Consider the following 16,557-nt stretch of genomic DNA (forward strand, 5'->3'; position numbering starts at 1 on the left):
GCCTTTAATCCAGGACTTTCCCTACTGCACCAAGATGCTTTCCACCACTCCTGTAATTGGAGACCACCAGATCCCCTTTCTCTTCTTCTTCTGTTCCATGGCCGGGCCCTTCTCCCCACAAGCTCCACCTTTACCCCTTCCTCCTTTTTTTCTTCTAGCCTGGCACCCACGGGATGCCCTCTACGGCCCTCCTTTCTTTGTCCCTTGTTCTCCTGCTACACTCTGAGGGCTTTCTAGTTTCATCTCTAAGCTATTCTCCCAAGGGGGGAGTTTCAGGGTGGAGGAGTCCTGGATCCCAGATAGGGAGGTAGCTGTGAGATTGAAATGATCCTATTCTCCAACCCAGACAGCGAGGCTTTCACACCTTTGTGCTCCGGCCCCACTGTGGGGAGGCAGGACCCATCCACCATCTGGTATCAGCCTTCATGCTGGCCGAGAACATTTCCCATGGACTGTTGCTTCGAAAGGTCAGTCAGATCCAAAGCCTGCCCCACCCTCCCCCTGTTCTGTTCATCCAGGACCCCCCCCCCCAGTCAATAGATGTAACAACCAGTACCCCTCCCCACAACTGCTACCCCCAACTTTCTCAGCCACTGTCCTCTCCAACCAGTATTCATCCCAGATGCTCCAGCAGCTGGTACTTTTTTTCATCCTTCTCAACCAGGACCTCCAACAACTTCCAACACCCTATTCCTAACAATAGTCAATACCACCCTGGTGTTTTTCTCAATCAGTACTAACCACCAGTCACTATTTCCTGCTCTTCCTGCTCCATCCTCAATGACCACTCTGGCCTCCCGTGATCACCCTTTTTAACACCATCACACTTTAATTCATCAGTAATTTACTCCAACAGCCAATGATACCACCTTTCTCAACCAGCAGAATTGCCCTTCATGGGGCCTTGAGGCCTTTCCAACCAATACTCCTAGCGTTGCTTCCCCTCTTCTCCACAAACATCTTACAATGAATACCCCAATCCCATCCCTTTCCCCCTAAATTCTCTCAACCAGCATTTGACTTAGACTACTCCCCCCGGTATCAACTCCCGTAGTCCATTGTCGACCACCCTGCTCAATTCATATCCCAAGCCTCAGTTTCTTCCTGAAGCTTCCCCTACAGCTTTCCCTTAATTCAGCCCCTCTCAGTCCCCCCCCCCAATGACCTCATTTCACAAGCCCGGCTTGCAATCCCCTCCACCCCAGCAGCGCTGGGGCCCCCCCCGAGACCCCTTCTCCTTTCCCAGGCTCCAGTCTTGCAGTACCTGTATTACCTGGCTCAGATTGGCATTGCCATGTCCCCGCTCAGCAACAACAGTCTGTTTCTCAGCTACCACCGCAACCCGCTGCCTGAGTACCTGTCACGGGGGCTCATGGTCTCGCTGTCCACGGATGACCCCCTGCAGTTTCATTTCACCAAGGTCAGAGACCCTGTTCACCATGCCCACTTGGTTCTTGAGGGCAGGTGCTGTCCCCTGCTGGGAGAACACAGTACTGCCCCCTGGCCCAGCCCACACCTGGGTGCTCCTTGACCATCCCGACAGTGATAGAGATGCAGGGCCCCGACTTCTGCCCACTCCTCCTCTCAGAGGGCTCGGGGCTCGTGATGCTGGCATCTGGGGAAGGGCCTGGAGGGCAGTTGGGGTGACTCCTAAAGAACTTTTCCCGACCCCAGGAACCTCTGATGGAGGAATATAGCATTGCCACTCAGGTGTGGAAGCTGAGTTCTTGTGACATGTGTGAGCTGGCCCGAAACAGTGTCCTCATGAGCGGCTTCTCCCACAAGGTAAGGACCGACAGCCCTCGATGATCAGCCTGGGGTGTTGCGTCCCCCAGGACTCAGGGAGGGGAGGGCCTGAACCTGCAAGAGCAAAGCATCAGATGCTCCCGGAAGACCTGCCGTGTTTCTTCACCCAGGGCCATGGATTGTTGGGGGCTGTGCCTGCTTTGCCCTCCACTCCCCTCCTCCCCACCTTCCGGGGGTCCTGTAGCCCTCTTCACCTGGTCAGTCTCTACCTCTCCTCCCCAGGTGAAGAGCCACTGGCTGGGGCCCAATTACACCAAAGAGGGGCCCGAGGGCAACGACATCCGCCGTACCAACGTGCCGGACATCCGTGTGGGCTACCGGCATGAGACTTTGTGCCAGGAGCTGGCCCTCATCACACAGGCCGTGCAGAGTGAGACGCTGGAGCCCATCCCTGAGGAGTCTGGACTCACCATGAGCCCGGGGCCTCACTGAACCAAGCCTCACTGCGCCCTCCCCAGTCTCTGCCCTGTCCTCTTTTCCTCTGTCTTCTGGTCCTCTCTGTTTGACTCTGCCCCCATGTCTCTGCTTCTCTGCATGTTTCTGCCTGTCTCTCTTTTTCTGTCCTCCAGGTGTAGGAGGGAATTGTTAGTCACTGGGTCCAGAGACCCTGCTCCAGACTTCTGTTTGACTCAGAATTGTGTTGTTATAATGCAACGGGGCTGGGCCCTGGCGCCGCCCTTTGTAGTGGCGGGGCTTCTCGTAGTGGCAGCCGTCTGCCCGTCGCTCTGAGGTGCTTTGGGCATTACCAGTACCCCATTCTGTTGTGAGGATGGGTGTTTCTGGAGGACCCTGTCCCTGGGTTACTGTGCCCATCTGATGACTGGTGAGCTGGGTTTTCTAGAGCTTCTTGGCCATATGGGACAGGTGCTACTGGTCTCACGCCTGTAGACACTGCCTAGTGAATACTCAGGCTGACCAGGGCCTGGGCACCGGCATGGTCTTGCTGGCAAGTGTGATGATATCTTGTCAGAAGACCAAGGGGCTGCTGTGAGCACCGTGGCTGTGATATGGATGAGAGCCAAAGCCTCACCAGTTGTTAGGTTGGGGGGAGGGCTCCTTTCTTCTCAGTGGGCTGGTGCCCATTGCATGGCTCGCCAGAAGCTTGTCCCTTTCCTCCCATGCCCATCCCTGGTTGGGGTGTGGCAGGATGGGGGGGGAGGGAAGGTTGGCCACCGAGATAAGCTCAAGCTCTAGTTCTTTGTGCCACTGTAAAGGGGAAGATGAGGGGAAGCAGGGGACGTCCAGGCATACCAGGTGGGAGGGCGCCCATGCTCCTCTCTTCCCTTCCCACCCCATTGGTGTCTTTGTCACCGGCCAAGCTGGAACTGTGTTTTTCATTGCTGTGAAATGTAAGATTTCAAACCAGTCCCTGTCCAAAGCATGAAAAAAAAAATAAAGATTATTTAAGTAACGTAGTTTTTGGGAGAGGAGGAGATGGGCTTTGTGTATGTGGGGAATGGGGTATAGGATCACAGGTTTAGAATTAGCAGCTATTGAGTTCAACCCCCTCATTTTTATAGCTGGGGAAACTGAGGTTCAGTGACTTTGCTTAGGGCTCACACAGTCAGTTTGTGTCTGAGGTGGGATTTTTAACCCATTTTGCTGATGCCAGATGCAGTCCCGATCCATTACCCCACGCCTGGCCTGGGAGGCACCCCGAGGGCTAGCCCCCTCCCCTGCTCCTTGGATTGCAGAGGGCAAGGTGGGGAAGTGAGGAGGAGACAAGGGCTGCTGAGGTTTGCTTAGAGGAGGGAGGGCTGCGCCAAGCTGGTTGCACATCATCCTTCCCCTTTTTGCTGGGAGGAAGATCCAGGAGTTGTGTGATTCTTTAGCACTTAGGCTGGCCTGTGAGGTGAGGAGAAATAAGAGCTTCCATTTTGTGGTACTGAGCGTCACAGTCCCCATAGGGTGAAGCAGGGATAGAAACCTGGAGTTGGAAACAACTTGTTACTGTGGAAAGAACCCTGGCTGTGCAGTCAGAGGACCTGGGTTCTAATCTTGCTTTGGCCATTTGGCCCTCCCTGCGGCCTCTGTGTTCCAGTCTGTTGAACAAGGGAGTTGGATGGTTTCTGAGATCCCTTTCAGCCTTTCATCTAGGATCCTATAAAGCAACCTCCCAAGGTCATCTGCTTCAACAACTTACCTGCTGCATGAATCCTCTCCAGAGGTAACCTACCCAAAGTTACCCCATTAGTTAAATAAGTATTTCTGAGTCCCCAGATTCTATCCCACCCCAGTCCCTCTCTGACCGCAGTCCCCCTGGTGTCCAGTAACCACTGGCCTCCAACCATCTGCCGTTCTAGTCCCTGAACTAGCCTACGATGAACCGACCATGGTTGTCAGGAGAATAGAGGAGGAAGAGGTAAGGTCTTATTGTATCTCTCCGTCTCCTGATCTGGGCTATAGACGTCTGTGAGACTTGGTCCCGGAGATAGACCTTGCCCCTTAACCCCTTTCCTAAGCTTCACCCAGACCTTAAAGCCAGTCCTCCAATCCTAGTCCCTCCCCACGTTATCTGCCCCAGTTGTGCTCTGGTTTTACAGTTTCCCTCTAGCTCCTCCCCAGTCCTGGGGAGAGGACTCTGCACCTTGGAGGGAGGAGTAGCAGAGACCCACTGTGAAGCAGTGATTCGATTCAGACACTTGTACTCCAGTATAGGACTTCGGATGCGGGAGAAATCCTCCAAGGGGAGTTGGGGGGTCGAGGGAAGGCTCAGGACACAATCCCCAGGAGAAAAATTGCCCGGAATGGGTCTGCTGTGAGCATGGTGCTTCTTCAGCACCTGGGAGAGCTTCAGCTTCGGCAGGGTTAGCTGCAAGGATGGATGCAGGGAGTCACTTAACAGTGAGCATCTTGTGTGTTGGGCATGGGAAAGACAAGGAGGAAATACTCTTTGCCTGGGAGAACTTTACATTCTGCCCCAGCTTTTCAGAGCTTGCCCTCACAGACCCATCCTCATGCCAGCTCTTCAAGAGAGAGCCTTGTCCTCTATTTACAGATGAGGAAATTTGGGCTCTGAGAGATTAGTTAAGTGGCTTGTATCATTGTTATCTCCAAAGGAATTACTGAGATGCCTGAAGCCTCTTATTTATCTTTTTTTTAAAGTTTTTGCAAGGCAATGGGGTTAAAGTGGCTTGCCCGAGATCACACAGCTAGGTCATTATTAAGTGTCTGAGGCCAGAGTTGAACTCAGGTCCTCCTGACTCCAGGGCCGGTGCCCCTGCCTCTTATGTATCATAGGATAATAGGTTTAGAATGAGGGGGTAGTTAGAGACCATTAAGTCTCATTCTCCTTGTGGAATAGTGGGTGAATCGTGATTTTAATGAGAACCACCACAATAATACATTATCTGTTGAGTAACAAACCCTTTACCACAAGGGATCAAGGCTGCTTTTTGGTGACCTTCCAAAGCGAAAACAGTCATTTCAGTGTTGAATAATAACTTGTACCCAGATTCCAGGAAGTTTAAGTGGCAAGAATATTGGATTGGGAGTGAAGTGACCTACACTTGAATTGCTGCCACCTGTGGTATGGTCCTGGCCAACCTAAGTAATATCATACAAGGCTCTCACTTTCAGTTTCTCCATCTATAAAATTAGGACTTGGAAACTAGGGCAGCCAGATTTGGAGCCAGGAAGTTCTGAGTTCAAATCCTTCAGACCTGTATTTTAACTGTGTGACCCTGAACAAGTCACCTAACCTGTTTTGCCTCAGTTTCCTTAACTGTAAAGTGGGAATAATGACATCACCTAGTTCCAAATCAAGGTGTTCTGAGGATCACACATCAACTGCTTTTCAAACCTCAAAACTGTTTTGTAAATGTTTTGTTGTTTGTTTGGTTCTTCCAGTTATATCCAATGTTTTTTGATCCCAGTTTGTCTTTTATTTTATTTTTTGGCACATGGTTTGCCATTTCCTACTCTAGATCATTTTACAGGTGAGGGACTGAGGCAAACAGGGTTAAATGACTTGTCCAGGGTCACACAGTAAGTGTCTGAGGCCCAATTTTAACTGGGGCAGAGGAGTATTCTTGGCTCTTTATGCAGTATAGCCCTTGGCAGCCCCCAAATGTAAATGCAAATTATAAATGTTAGCTATTAGTAGATTTAAATTATATCCTTCTAGTAGTTAGATTAAGCCAAACATTGGTCTCTCTTGATTCAAGTCCTGATCTGGGACACAGCTGGGATTGATAAGCCTCCTTTCCCACTGCCCCTTTCTTGCATTAGAAGACCTAGATAGAGTGCTAGTAGTGATAATCAGGCAGGAGACAAATAAGAAAAATCAGAAGATGCATGCTAGATTCAAAAATGATTATATAAAGTTCAGAATTACAGAAACCTAGTCTTAGAAGAGTTTTTAGAGGTCACAGAGTAAATGACTTCTCCAAGGTAAGAACATGCCTCTATAGTGACCCCAGAAAGTAGTTATCCAGTTTCTGTTCACATACTTCAAGTGATGGGAATTGGCTGCAATTCTGTTCTTGGATGTCTCTAATTATTAAGTTTCTCTTGCTCTTGTTCATCCTTCATTTTTGAAGAGGACTAATGACATTGGTGGGGTGATGTCTTGATTTGTGCCTGAATTAGATTTAAGTGAGGTCGAGTCACAAAGTCTTAGTCTCATTCTCTCTTCAAGAGTCATCAAATGGGCAGCTAGGTGACACAGTGGATAAAACACCAGCCCTGGAGTCAGGAGGACCTGAGTTCAAATGTGGCCTCAGACACATAATAATTAGCTAGTTTTGTGGTCTTGGGCAAGTCACTTAACTACAGCCTTGCAAAAGAAAAAAAAAGTCATCAGAGTCCACTGACAAGACAAAAGACAATATGACTGGTGACATTAAATTCTTCTATGGATTAATGGGAAATCTGCCTCCTTATAAACTTTGATCTATATTTTTAGGTCTTTTCTGGAAAAAAATATTTAATCCCTTTCCATATGACCTTCAAATATTTACATATTCAAAGACCCATAAGGATGTTAAACATAAAGCATAGAGAGACCCTAGAAGTTACCTAGGTTGGGGTTGCAGTGGTTGGAATGCTCAGATCTGGAGTCAGGAAGACTTGAGTCTAAGTTCAACCTCAGACACTAAGCTGAATTACCTAAGCAAATCACTTAACCCTGTTTGCCTCAGTTTCCTCATTTCTAAAATGAGTTGGAAGGGGAAATGGCAAACTACTCCTGTATCTTTGCCAAGAAAATCCCAAATAGGATCACAGACTGAACAACAACAAAAGAGGTCATCTAGCTCTCATAAAATGAAATACCATTTGCATGTCTACAAATGTTATTTACATGCTGCATTTTTGTTTTCCAATCCAACCCCCTCATTTTATAGATAAGGATACTGAGATCCAGAAAGAATTAGTGACTTACAGGTACTAAGTGTCCAAAGATTTGTCTGACTCCAAATCCGGTCCCTTGTCTACCATACCATACAGTCTCTGATAGACCACAAACCTTCAGGGACATGGCAGACAGCTGTTGGGGACCACTAGGGCCAAAAATTTCATCATTATGTGACCAATCTGGTGATGAACTTCTTCAAATTAATTTGGGCTTGTCCTTGAACAAAGGGTGTAGAATTTATCACCAGACCCATACCCTTTCCAGCTTGGCAGGAGTAGGACTTGTTAGAAATTGAATTCTCTTGGCAGAGCCTTCAAGAACCAGGATCCCCTTAAGTCTTGTTTTCTCCAGGATCAACAAATCTTCAATCCTTCACTGTTTTGGTTTCAATCGGACACCACCATTTGGGTTCCCCTCAGCTGGACACTATTCAGCTTGTTAATGATATTCCTCAATCTCAACAAATATAATCAAATTAACAAAGTCAGGGGGAGTAGGTGGAGGGGTAGAGAGAATCCAAAATATTAAACCAGAAAATCCACAAAAAATTTATAGCAAAATAATTAACTTGTACCAGAACACCCTCAGACTAGAAGGTATCCTAGAACAAGTAAGTTATTTTTTCTGCTTATTCATAAAATGTTGCTATTGTCAATGTGTAATTTTGTTTTCCTTCCTGTATTGCTTCCTACAAATTTTTCCATATTTGTTTGTATTCATTTTTTGTCATTTTTATGGCACAATAATAAGCATTACATTTATAACCCAGACTTTTAAGACAGACTTCTAGGCTCACGACTTGGGGACTCCTCACTAATCATTCTCTCTGGTTCATGCCCCCACCTAGGGTTGGTTTCCCCTGAGAACCTCTGAATATGACTCATTGTTAAAATCTATCCTCAAGGAGCAATGACTTTCTGTAAACAACCCAAGCTGCCAAAACATTTTAAGCTTAAATGAACTTTATTATAAAGCATATAAGAAATGGGAAAAGGAATATTTATAGCCAGGAATAGCGCTGGGTTTGTAACCTCTAACACTACCCGTGGAACCCTGGCCAAGTTACACCCTCTCTGGAACTCAGTTTCCTCAATGTAATTAGAGTCATTTCCAGCTCTAGTTATCTGATCCAGTGACTCAAAACCCTGCTAGATGAGGATCCAGGAGCTTCCTAGGGTTGCTGCTTCTAGGGGCTCCTTGGCTAATTTTTTTTTTTAAGGTTTTTGCAAGGCAAATGGAGTTAAGTGGCTTGCCCAAGGCCACACAGCTAGGTCATTATTAAGTGTCTGAGGTTGGATTTGAACCCAGGTCCTCCTGACTCCAGGGCCGGTGCTTTATCCACTGCGCCACCTAGCTGCCCCTACTCCTTGGCTAATTCTAATGAATTACCTTTATCCCTTGGTTCCACCTGTTTGCTACTCCTGGGTGAACCTGGATGAGGTACTTTTGTCCACTCCTGCTATCCTATCCATAAATATCCTCAGTTCCAGGTTTGTCTTATGCAAGCTGCTGGCCTGGGGTCCAGGGCTTCCATTCTTAACCCACTGCTTCCTTCCGCCAATGCTTGCTGGCTATCTGCATTTGATGCATCCATAGCTTCTCCTTTTACTCTTCCAAACTCTCTGCGATCTGGATACCAACTTAATTCTGCAACTAAAATGGCACTTGCCAAGTTATTAGCTATCAGTTAATTGCCAATTCTCAATCCTCATCTTTGTCTCACCTAAAGCATTTGACACTGTTGATGACCACCTTCTCCTCTTGGAGACTTGGGGACTCTCCACTCTTGGTTCCTCTGTCCAACCAGTCCAGCCACTCCTCTTCAGTCTTTATTGTGTATTTATTTATGTCCTTACCCACTTACTGGATTGTCCTCTCAGGCTCTGTCCAAGCTCCATTTTTCTTCAAGTCCTACTTCATAAACTCCTATGGGTTCCATGATCTTGTCTAAAGCAGATAAATCTTGGATCTGTATATACAGCCCTAATTTCCTGAGTGGATCACCAATTATTGGAAATTTAACATGAGCATCTTGAACCCACCATTCTCTTACCTCTCTTTTGAATTTGTCTATTCCCACTGAGGGTTCCACCATACTTCTGATGTTTTGGTGTCATCCCTGATTCCTCATTCTCACTGTACATATATTTGAAGAGTTGCCAAATCTTATAAATGTCCATCTCTGCCACAACCCTCACAACCATTCATATGGCAGGCCAGGTTAGTTCAGATCCTTAATACTTCCTTTCTGGATTATTGCAATGGCCAGTGATCGCGGCAAAATGATGGGAAAAGGGCTAGAGAGTTCTCAGAATCACACATCTTCTAGAGATTGTCATCTATAAACTTTAATTTGACCATTGGTGCTTGAAATGCTTGTCCAACAATCAGTGAGCATCCTGCTGGGGAGTTGAATCATAAAAATTCTGACATTCTGGATATAAATGATACCAGAAGCAAGAAAGAAATTGCAGCTAAATGGAAAAATGGCTCAGGTATACTCCTTGGAGAGGTAAAGAAAGGAGTTATTGGAGTTAGTTTTATCATCAGTCTAAAGGTAACAATAAACTTTATTTCATGGAATATTTAATCATTTTATATTACAAAACTAATAAGTATTTGCAAAAAGATCACTACAAAAATAATTACAACTTATGTTCCAACACTGGTCACTGAGAATAAGGAAGTTGAAAATTTTTTTACCAAGAAACCTATAGGATCCTCTAAATTGAACATACATATTCTCTGATATTTGATGATTTATACAAAAATGAGAAAAAAGTGGAGATGGTAAGAAATAGATGGAAAATTGTAGCCTGGAATTAGAGTGAGAAACCAAAGATGAGTAGGCTGCATAGAAACCTTCTGGCTTTATATCATGAACACTTACAAAAAAAAATGGTAATAAATAGCATCATCAAAAAATGAAATAGATTTTACATTTCAAGATTTGCTATTCATATGGATTGTTGTCATTTTTTTTCAGTTGTGTCTGACTCTTTGAGACCTCATTTGAGGTTTTCTTGGCAAAGATAATTCAGTCCTTCTCCAGTTCCATTTTTACAGATCAGAAAACTAAGGTTAACAAAGTTAAGTGATTTCCTTAAGGTTAACACATCTAGATGAGATCTGAACTCAGAAAGAGAAGTCGTTTTTTCTTTTTTTTAAAAAAGATTTTATTTATTTTTGAGTTTTACAATAAGAGAAGTCTTCTGACCCTAGACCCAACATTCATCCACTTTGCCACCTCAGCAGTTATATAATCAGACCATTGACTTCTCAGATATCAGAATTAGCAAAAAGTATGAAGAGAGAATAACAGTAAGAAAATAAAATAGCCTACAACTTAGGTAACTCAATCAAGAATCATTTAAATAATTGACCATGAAAAATGAGAAATGGATACCAGAAGTATATAGAGGGCAATTTTAATAATTTACATGGGGAACTTTAATTGCTATAAATCTATTTAAGTCAACTGTTCTACCCTTCTGGTCCTGAGATTAAATATACAATCCCATTTGGCATTTAAATACCCTATTCCCTACCTTTCCAGTCCTCTTGTTCTTTACATCCCTAACTCCTTGTATTCTGTGATCCAGTGACTCCATCCCCTGACTCTGAACATTTTCTTTGACTGTCCCAAGTTTTGGAATCCTACCTCTCAACACCATGTTCTGACTTCTGCAATTTCTTTGGACAATGCCAGTTAAAATCTCACCTTCTCCAGGGAGTCTTTCCTAATCTCCCTGCATTCTAAAGTTTTTCCTTTGAGATTACCTCCAATTTATCCTGTATATGGCTTGTTTAGACTTGTTTTATGTTGTCTCCTCCATTAGTCTGCGGACTCTTTGAGGGCAAGGGACTGTTTTTTACCTTGTCAGCATTATACTGGTGCAGTAATTTATTGACAGACTGACCAAAAGAGCCCCTAAAGTGGCTTAGTCAGCAAACATATGACTTACTAGCTTTATGAAGTTAGGTGACAGCCAAACGCAAAATCAGTTTGGAATATAAATTCATTTGTATTATTTCAATGAAGTGTGGCAGACAAAAGCAGAGAGAATTGGTGGAGGATGAAACTAGTTTAAAATAAGCTTTGCAGTCAATTAAGCAAAATCAATTCAAGGATTCATTTAAGGCCCCAAATGGAAGGATGATGACAAATGGAAGAAAAATGGAAAAGATCTGCAAATATTGTTATAATGAACATTTTACCATCAAGGACAATGGAGCCACCATACTTGGCACCTAACATCACAGTCCCAAATGTGCTTATGGGGGAGATAGAACTGGTACAAACAAGAATAAAACAGAGAAAAGGGGAAAATCAGCTGAATTGGACTCAGTGAATATAGAAGAAATTATACAGTTGTGGTAATGTCAAAGGATTAATATACAAAGTATTTGTAGAAGGTAATGTCATAAAAGATGAAAAAAAATCTTATACCTATTAATGTCCCATAAAGTGACTATAAAAACATAGTATCTCCTCTCCCATTTATGCAAAATCTTTGTAAGAGTCATCTATAAATGAATAAGGACCTTGCCTATCACAAGCAATATTTCAAAATAAATCTTATCTTTTATATTTTATAATTAAAAGTAGAGAGACCCTATTAGATCTCATTGAGTTTACCATTTATTGTTCTCCAGTCCCTCTCCTTTTCTTCCCTGTCACTGGGCAGGAGCAGGTACCACTGACTCTTGTGGAAGAATTGGGGTGGGGTGGTTGATGCAGAGGAGTGGGTTAGACCCTGAATCAACCCATGAGTTTTGTGTTCTCTGAGCCTGGTCTATGGAGTTGTGAGACAGGGGCTGAGTGGGTTCCAAGAACATGTGAGTTTTCTAGTATTATATAATGAGCTTTTTTAACCTATTTTTCTTATCTGGCGGATTCAGCTTTAGTTACTCTATATCTGGCATGTAATTCCCTGTTCTGAGGTTTAGGGACTGCTCAGGGCTGGGGAATAGCAACTTCTCTGCCATCTTTTTGGTCCTGTGACCCCATAGCTGCCCCAGTGGCTCATGAGTTATATAATATGCTGAAATAGAACATTTAAAACAGAGATAGCCACTTGTTTTATGGAAAATATGCTCAAAGAGGCCCAGAGGAGGAGAACACAGCACAAAAAATGCCTGTAATGAAGCATGGGCAGTGAAACTTTATCATGGGGGCAATTGCTCAGGTCCAGAGAAGGCAGTCTAGGGTACTGTGACCATCAGAATGGGTCAGGAAGCGAATGTTGCCCTCAGGAGGTAGGTAAGGATTGCCACCCTCCACATCTAGTGGTGAATCTGTTCCCTTTCCCACTTTATGGCTATTATCAGAAGGATGCTTGAAAGCTCTCTCCTCTTGTTCCCTTGCTGAAAGTAAAGTTAGAAATTTAGATTTTAAAAGGAGTAACTATAACCAAAAGGAAATTGAGATTTCAGATCTTTCTGGGCAGCTGTATTCAGCTGCTTAGGAGTTTCAATTAAAAAAAATTTTTTTTTTCCCAACTATATGCAAAGAAATGTTTCAATCGTTCTTTTTTTTAAATTTTGATTCCATTCTGTAAAAGGGCTCTGACCTCTAATGTGAATACCTCCCTGCTTGGGAGTTAGGTAGGGGTAGAAAGGAGATTAGGATCTAAATGAGAATGGGAATTGAGCCAAATGAATTAGGATAGTCTTCATTTTTCACATTCCAAATGAGGAGATATTTCCTGGGCAAGGCACCAGGAAACTGGGGGCCTGTGGAATCCAGGCCAGATTGTCGCAGCTCGCCATGAGGTCCTGCACCCTCTATCTCATCTATGCCAAGGGATCTGGCTGGTAGCTCAAGCTTGTAGTGCTACCTGGTGGTTTTGGTTGACATTACACTCCAAATAGTTATTTCAGCCCCGACCCATTGACCTTGCCATTATCATGGCCAACAGGAGACAGGTATTCCTTGGGACAAAAGAAACCTTTGGACCTTAATGAGGCTATAAGAACTAAGATTCATTGATAGTATGAGTTTTATAGACTGATATAATGGGGTGGGTGGGATAGATCATGCAGTATCTCATGTGAGAGGTTGGAGAGCTTGCTTCTAGAAAGGCATTAATATGGATAATGACTTCTCAATTTGGGGCAAGCACAGATGTTCTTTGGCTTGTTCAAGACCGTTAATCACGAGATGAGGATGTTGATGGTGTACATGACTGAACAAGGATGCCTTCAAAAAGCCAGGTGAGCTTCTAAATTGAAGGGAAGAGGGGTGGCTAGGTGGCGTAGTGGATAAAGTACAGGCCCTGGAGTCAGGAGTACCTGGGTTCAAATCCGGTCTCAGACACTTAATAATTACCTAGCTGTGTGGCCTTGGGCAAGCTACTTAACCCAATTTGCCTTGCAAAAACTTAAAAAAAACATAAATTGAAGGGAAGAGGCTTGGAGGGTCTCCGCAGGATCCAGAATGAAGCCAAGAATAAAGGACTTTGCTGCTATTCTTGTCCCCATTTTACAGTTGAGGAAACTGAGGCAGACTGCATTTTAAAAAGACTTGCTGAGGGACACAGTTTGTGTTTAAGACTGGATTCTAACTCAGATCTTCCTTGATTCCAGATCCAGAGCTGTATCCAACTGAGCCATCCAGAAGGCTCTAAGAGGGATAGAAGTAAGGTCTGGGTCACCTGAAGAGTAGAACCAGCCTTGAAAAGGGGCTAACTGATAATATTTTGAGATCTAGACTCTGAAAGAAGTGGAACAGAATTGAAAATAGAACTTTGTAGTCAGGAGTCACGGAGCATTTATTTCCAGGAGTAGGTCAGCAAGAACACCTGTTGAACCTGAACCTGAGGAATGGGTTTGTTTCATTTTGCATTTTGTGGCTTATTTTCCTTTTTTTTTTTTTTGTTAAAGGGATTGACTCCCAGGTTGGCATATATGGGAAGTGAAGGTGATGCTAAAAAAAGATGATATCAATAGCAATTTAAAAATATATATATATTTTGTTTTTGACAAGCAATGGGACTAAATGTTTTGTCCAAAGTCACACAGGTAATTATTAAGTGTCTGAGGTCAATTTGAACTCAGGTCCTCCTGACTCCAGGGCTGGTGCTCTATCCACTGTGTCATCTAGCTGCCCCTTAAAGTATATTAAAAAAAATTATTTATTTTGAGTTTTACAATTTTTCCCCTAATCTTCCTTTTCTCCCCGCCCCCCCCCCCCATAAGGCAGTTTGTTAGTCTTCACAATGTTTCTATGGTATACATTGATCTAAGTTGAATGTGATAAAAGAGAAATCATATCCTTAAGGAAGAAAAATAAAGTATAAGAGATAGCAGAATTACATAGTAAGATAATAGGGTTTTTCCCCCCTAAATTAAAGGTAATAGTCTTTGGTCTTTTTTCAAACAACTCCACAATTCATTCTCTGGATACAGATGGTATTCAACATTGCAGACAGCCCCAAATTGTCCCTGGTTATTGTACTGATGGAATGAGCAAGTTCATCAAGGTTGATCATCACTCCCTTGTTGCTGTTAGGGTGTATAATGTTCTTCTGGTTGTGCTCATCTTCCATCCCTCTTGGTTTCTAATAGAACAATAGTGTTTTTTTGTTTGTTTGTTTGTTTTTTAGGTTTTTGCAAGGCAAATGGGGCTAAGTGGCTTGCCCAAGGCCACACAGCTAGGTAATTATTAAGTGTCTGAGACCGGATTTGAACCCAGGTACTCCTGACTCCAAGGCCAGTGCTTTATCCACTATACCACCTAGCCGCCCCCAGAACAATAGTGTTCTGTGACATACATATACCACACTTTTGTTAAACCCTTCCCCAATCGAAGGACATTTACTTAATTTCCAATTCTCTGCCACCACAAGTGATGTTTTTACCTTTTTCTGTAATATCTTCAGGGTATAGACCCAGTAGTCTGGATCAAAGGGTATACACATTTTTGTTGCCCTTTGGGTGTAATTCCAAATTTCTCTCCAGAAAGGGTGGATGAGTTCACAGCTCCACCAACAATGTATTAGTGTCCCATATTTCCCACATCCCTTCCAACATTGAACACTGTCCTTTCTGGTCATATTGACCAGTCTGAGAGGTGTGAGGTGGTATCTCAGAGATGCTTTAATTTTCATTTCTCTAGTAAGTAATGATTTAGAGGAATTTTTCATATGACTATGGAGTGCTTTAATTTCCTCATCTGTAAATTGCCTTTGTATATCCTTTGACCATTTTGGGGGAATGGCTTGGGTTTTTTTTGAAAATTTGACTCAGTTCTCTGTATGTTTTAGAAATGAGTCCTTTGTCAGAAATACTAGTTGCAAAAATTGTTTCCTATTTTACTACTTTCTTTTGATCTTGGTTACAGTGGTTTTATCTGTGCAAAAGCTTTTTAATTTAATATAGTCAAAATTATCTAGTTTGTTTTTAATGATGTTCTCCATCTCTTCCTTGGTCATAAACTGCTTCCCTTTCCATAGATCTGACAGGTAAACTACTTCTTGATCTTCTAGTTTGCTTATAATAATGTCTTTTTATGTCTAAATCCTGTATCCATTTGGATCTTAGCTTGGTGTAAGGTGTGAGGTGTCGGTCTAATCTTAGTTTCTTCCATTCAAACTTCCAATTTTCCCAACAGTTTTTATCGAAGAGAGAGTTTTTTTTATCCCAATAGCTGGACTCTTTGGGTTTATCAAACAGCAGATTACTATAAGCATTTCCTGCTATTGTATCCAATCTATTCCACTGATCTCCCACTTTATTTCTTAGCCAGTGCTAGATAGTTTTGATGACTGTAAAAGTACATTTTAAGAAGAGAAAAGCAATCCTTCCCATTCACATAAAACTTTGAGCTTTATTAAGTGTCCCCCCCATGAATTGTATATGTTATATTTCTCCCATTTTATAGATGAAGAAATGAAGGCATAGAGAAATATGACGACTTGTCCTTGGTCATATATCTCATAAGTGTCAGAGGGAGAATTAGAATCTAGCTCTTCTGATGTCAAGTCAGTTACTTTTTTCACTATACCTTTCTGTCTCACCTAGAAGAGGCTAAGGGGCCAAGGCAGAGAGGTCTCCCAACAGCCAGAGTTTTAAGGTTAGGAGAAGAGGGAAAGACAAGATCCAGGGTATACCTACACAAGAACCAAGAACAGATAAAAAGTCTTCCTGGAATGAGATTACAGTTAGCTTATGATAATATTTCTGTACTCCATAATTCCTCAGTTCTATGTTTTCACATAATACAAAGAATGATAGATTTAGAGCTAAAAGGGGGGGTCTTAAACATATTCTAATCCCTCTTTTTATAGATGAAAAAAATCCAAGGAAGAAAAATGACTTACAGAGTTCATACTGTTAGTATGAGCAAAACTAGTCAGGGAGGACCTCCGAGGACATTGACTTCAACACTCTCA

General features: G+C 43.3%; 1 protein-coding gene across 3 annotated transcripts in view; it reads left to right on the forward strand.

Moving 5' to 3' along the window:
- The window catches only part of AMPD2 (adenosine monophosphate deaminase 2), a 28,102-nt gene extending 14,664 nt beyond the window's left edge, over positions 1–13,438 (forward strand). For all 3 annotated transcript variants that reach the window (XM_074188355.1, XM_074188354.1, XM_074188353.1), the window contains 4 exons: positions 347–467; positions 1,247–1,420; positions 1,675–1,785; positions 2,029–13,438. In XM_074188355.1, coding sequence (XP_074044456.1) covers positions 347–467; positions 1,247–1,420; positions 1,675–1,785; positions 2,029–2,238 — 616 coding nt within the window. In that variant the 3' untranslated portion in view covers positions 2,239–13,438. The remainder of the gene's footprint in view (positions 1–346; positions 468–1,246; positions 1,421–1,674; positions 1,786–2,028) is intronic.
- Positions 13,439–16,557: the final 3,119 nt, after the last annotated feature.

The sequence above is a fragment of the Macrotis lagotis genome, chromosome 5 (assembly GCF_037893015.1).
Source record: "Macrotis lagotis isolate mMagLag1 chromosome 5, bilby.v1.9.chrom.fasta, whole genome shotgun sequence".
Lineage (NCBI taxonomy): Eukaryota > Metazoa > Chordata > Mammalia > Peramelemorphia > Peramelidae > Macrotis > Macrotis lagotis.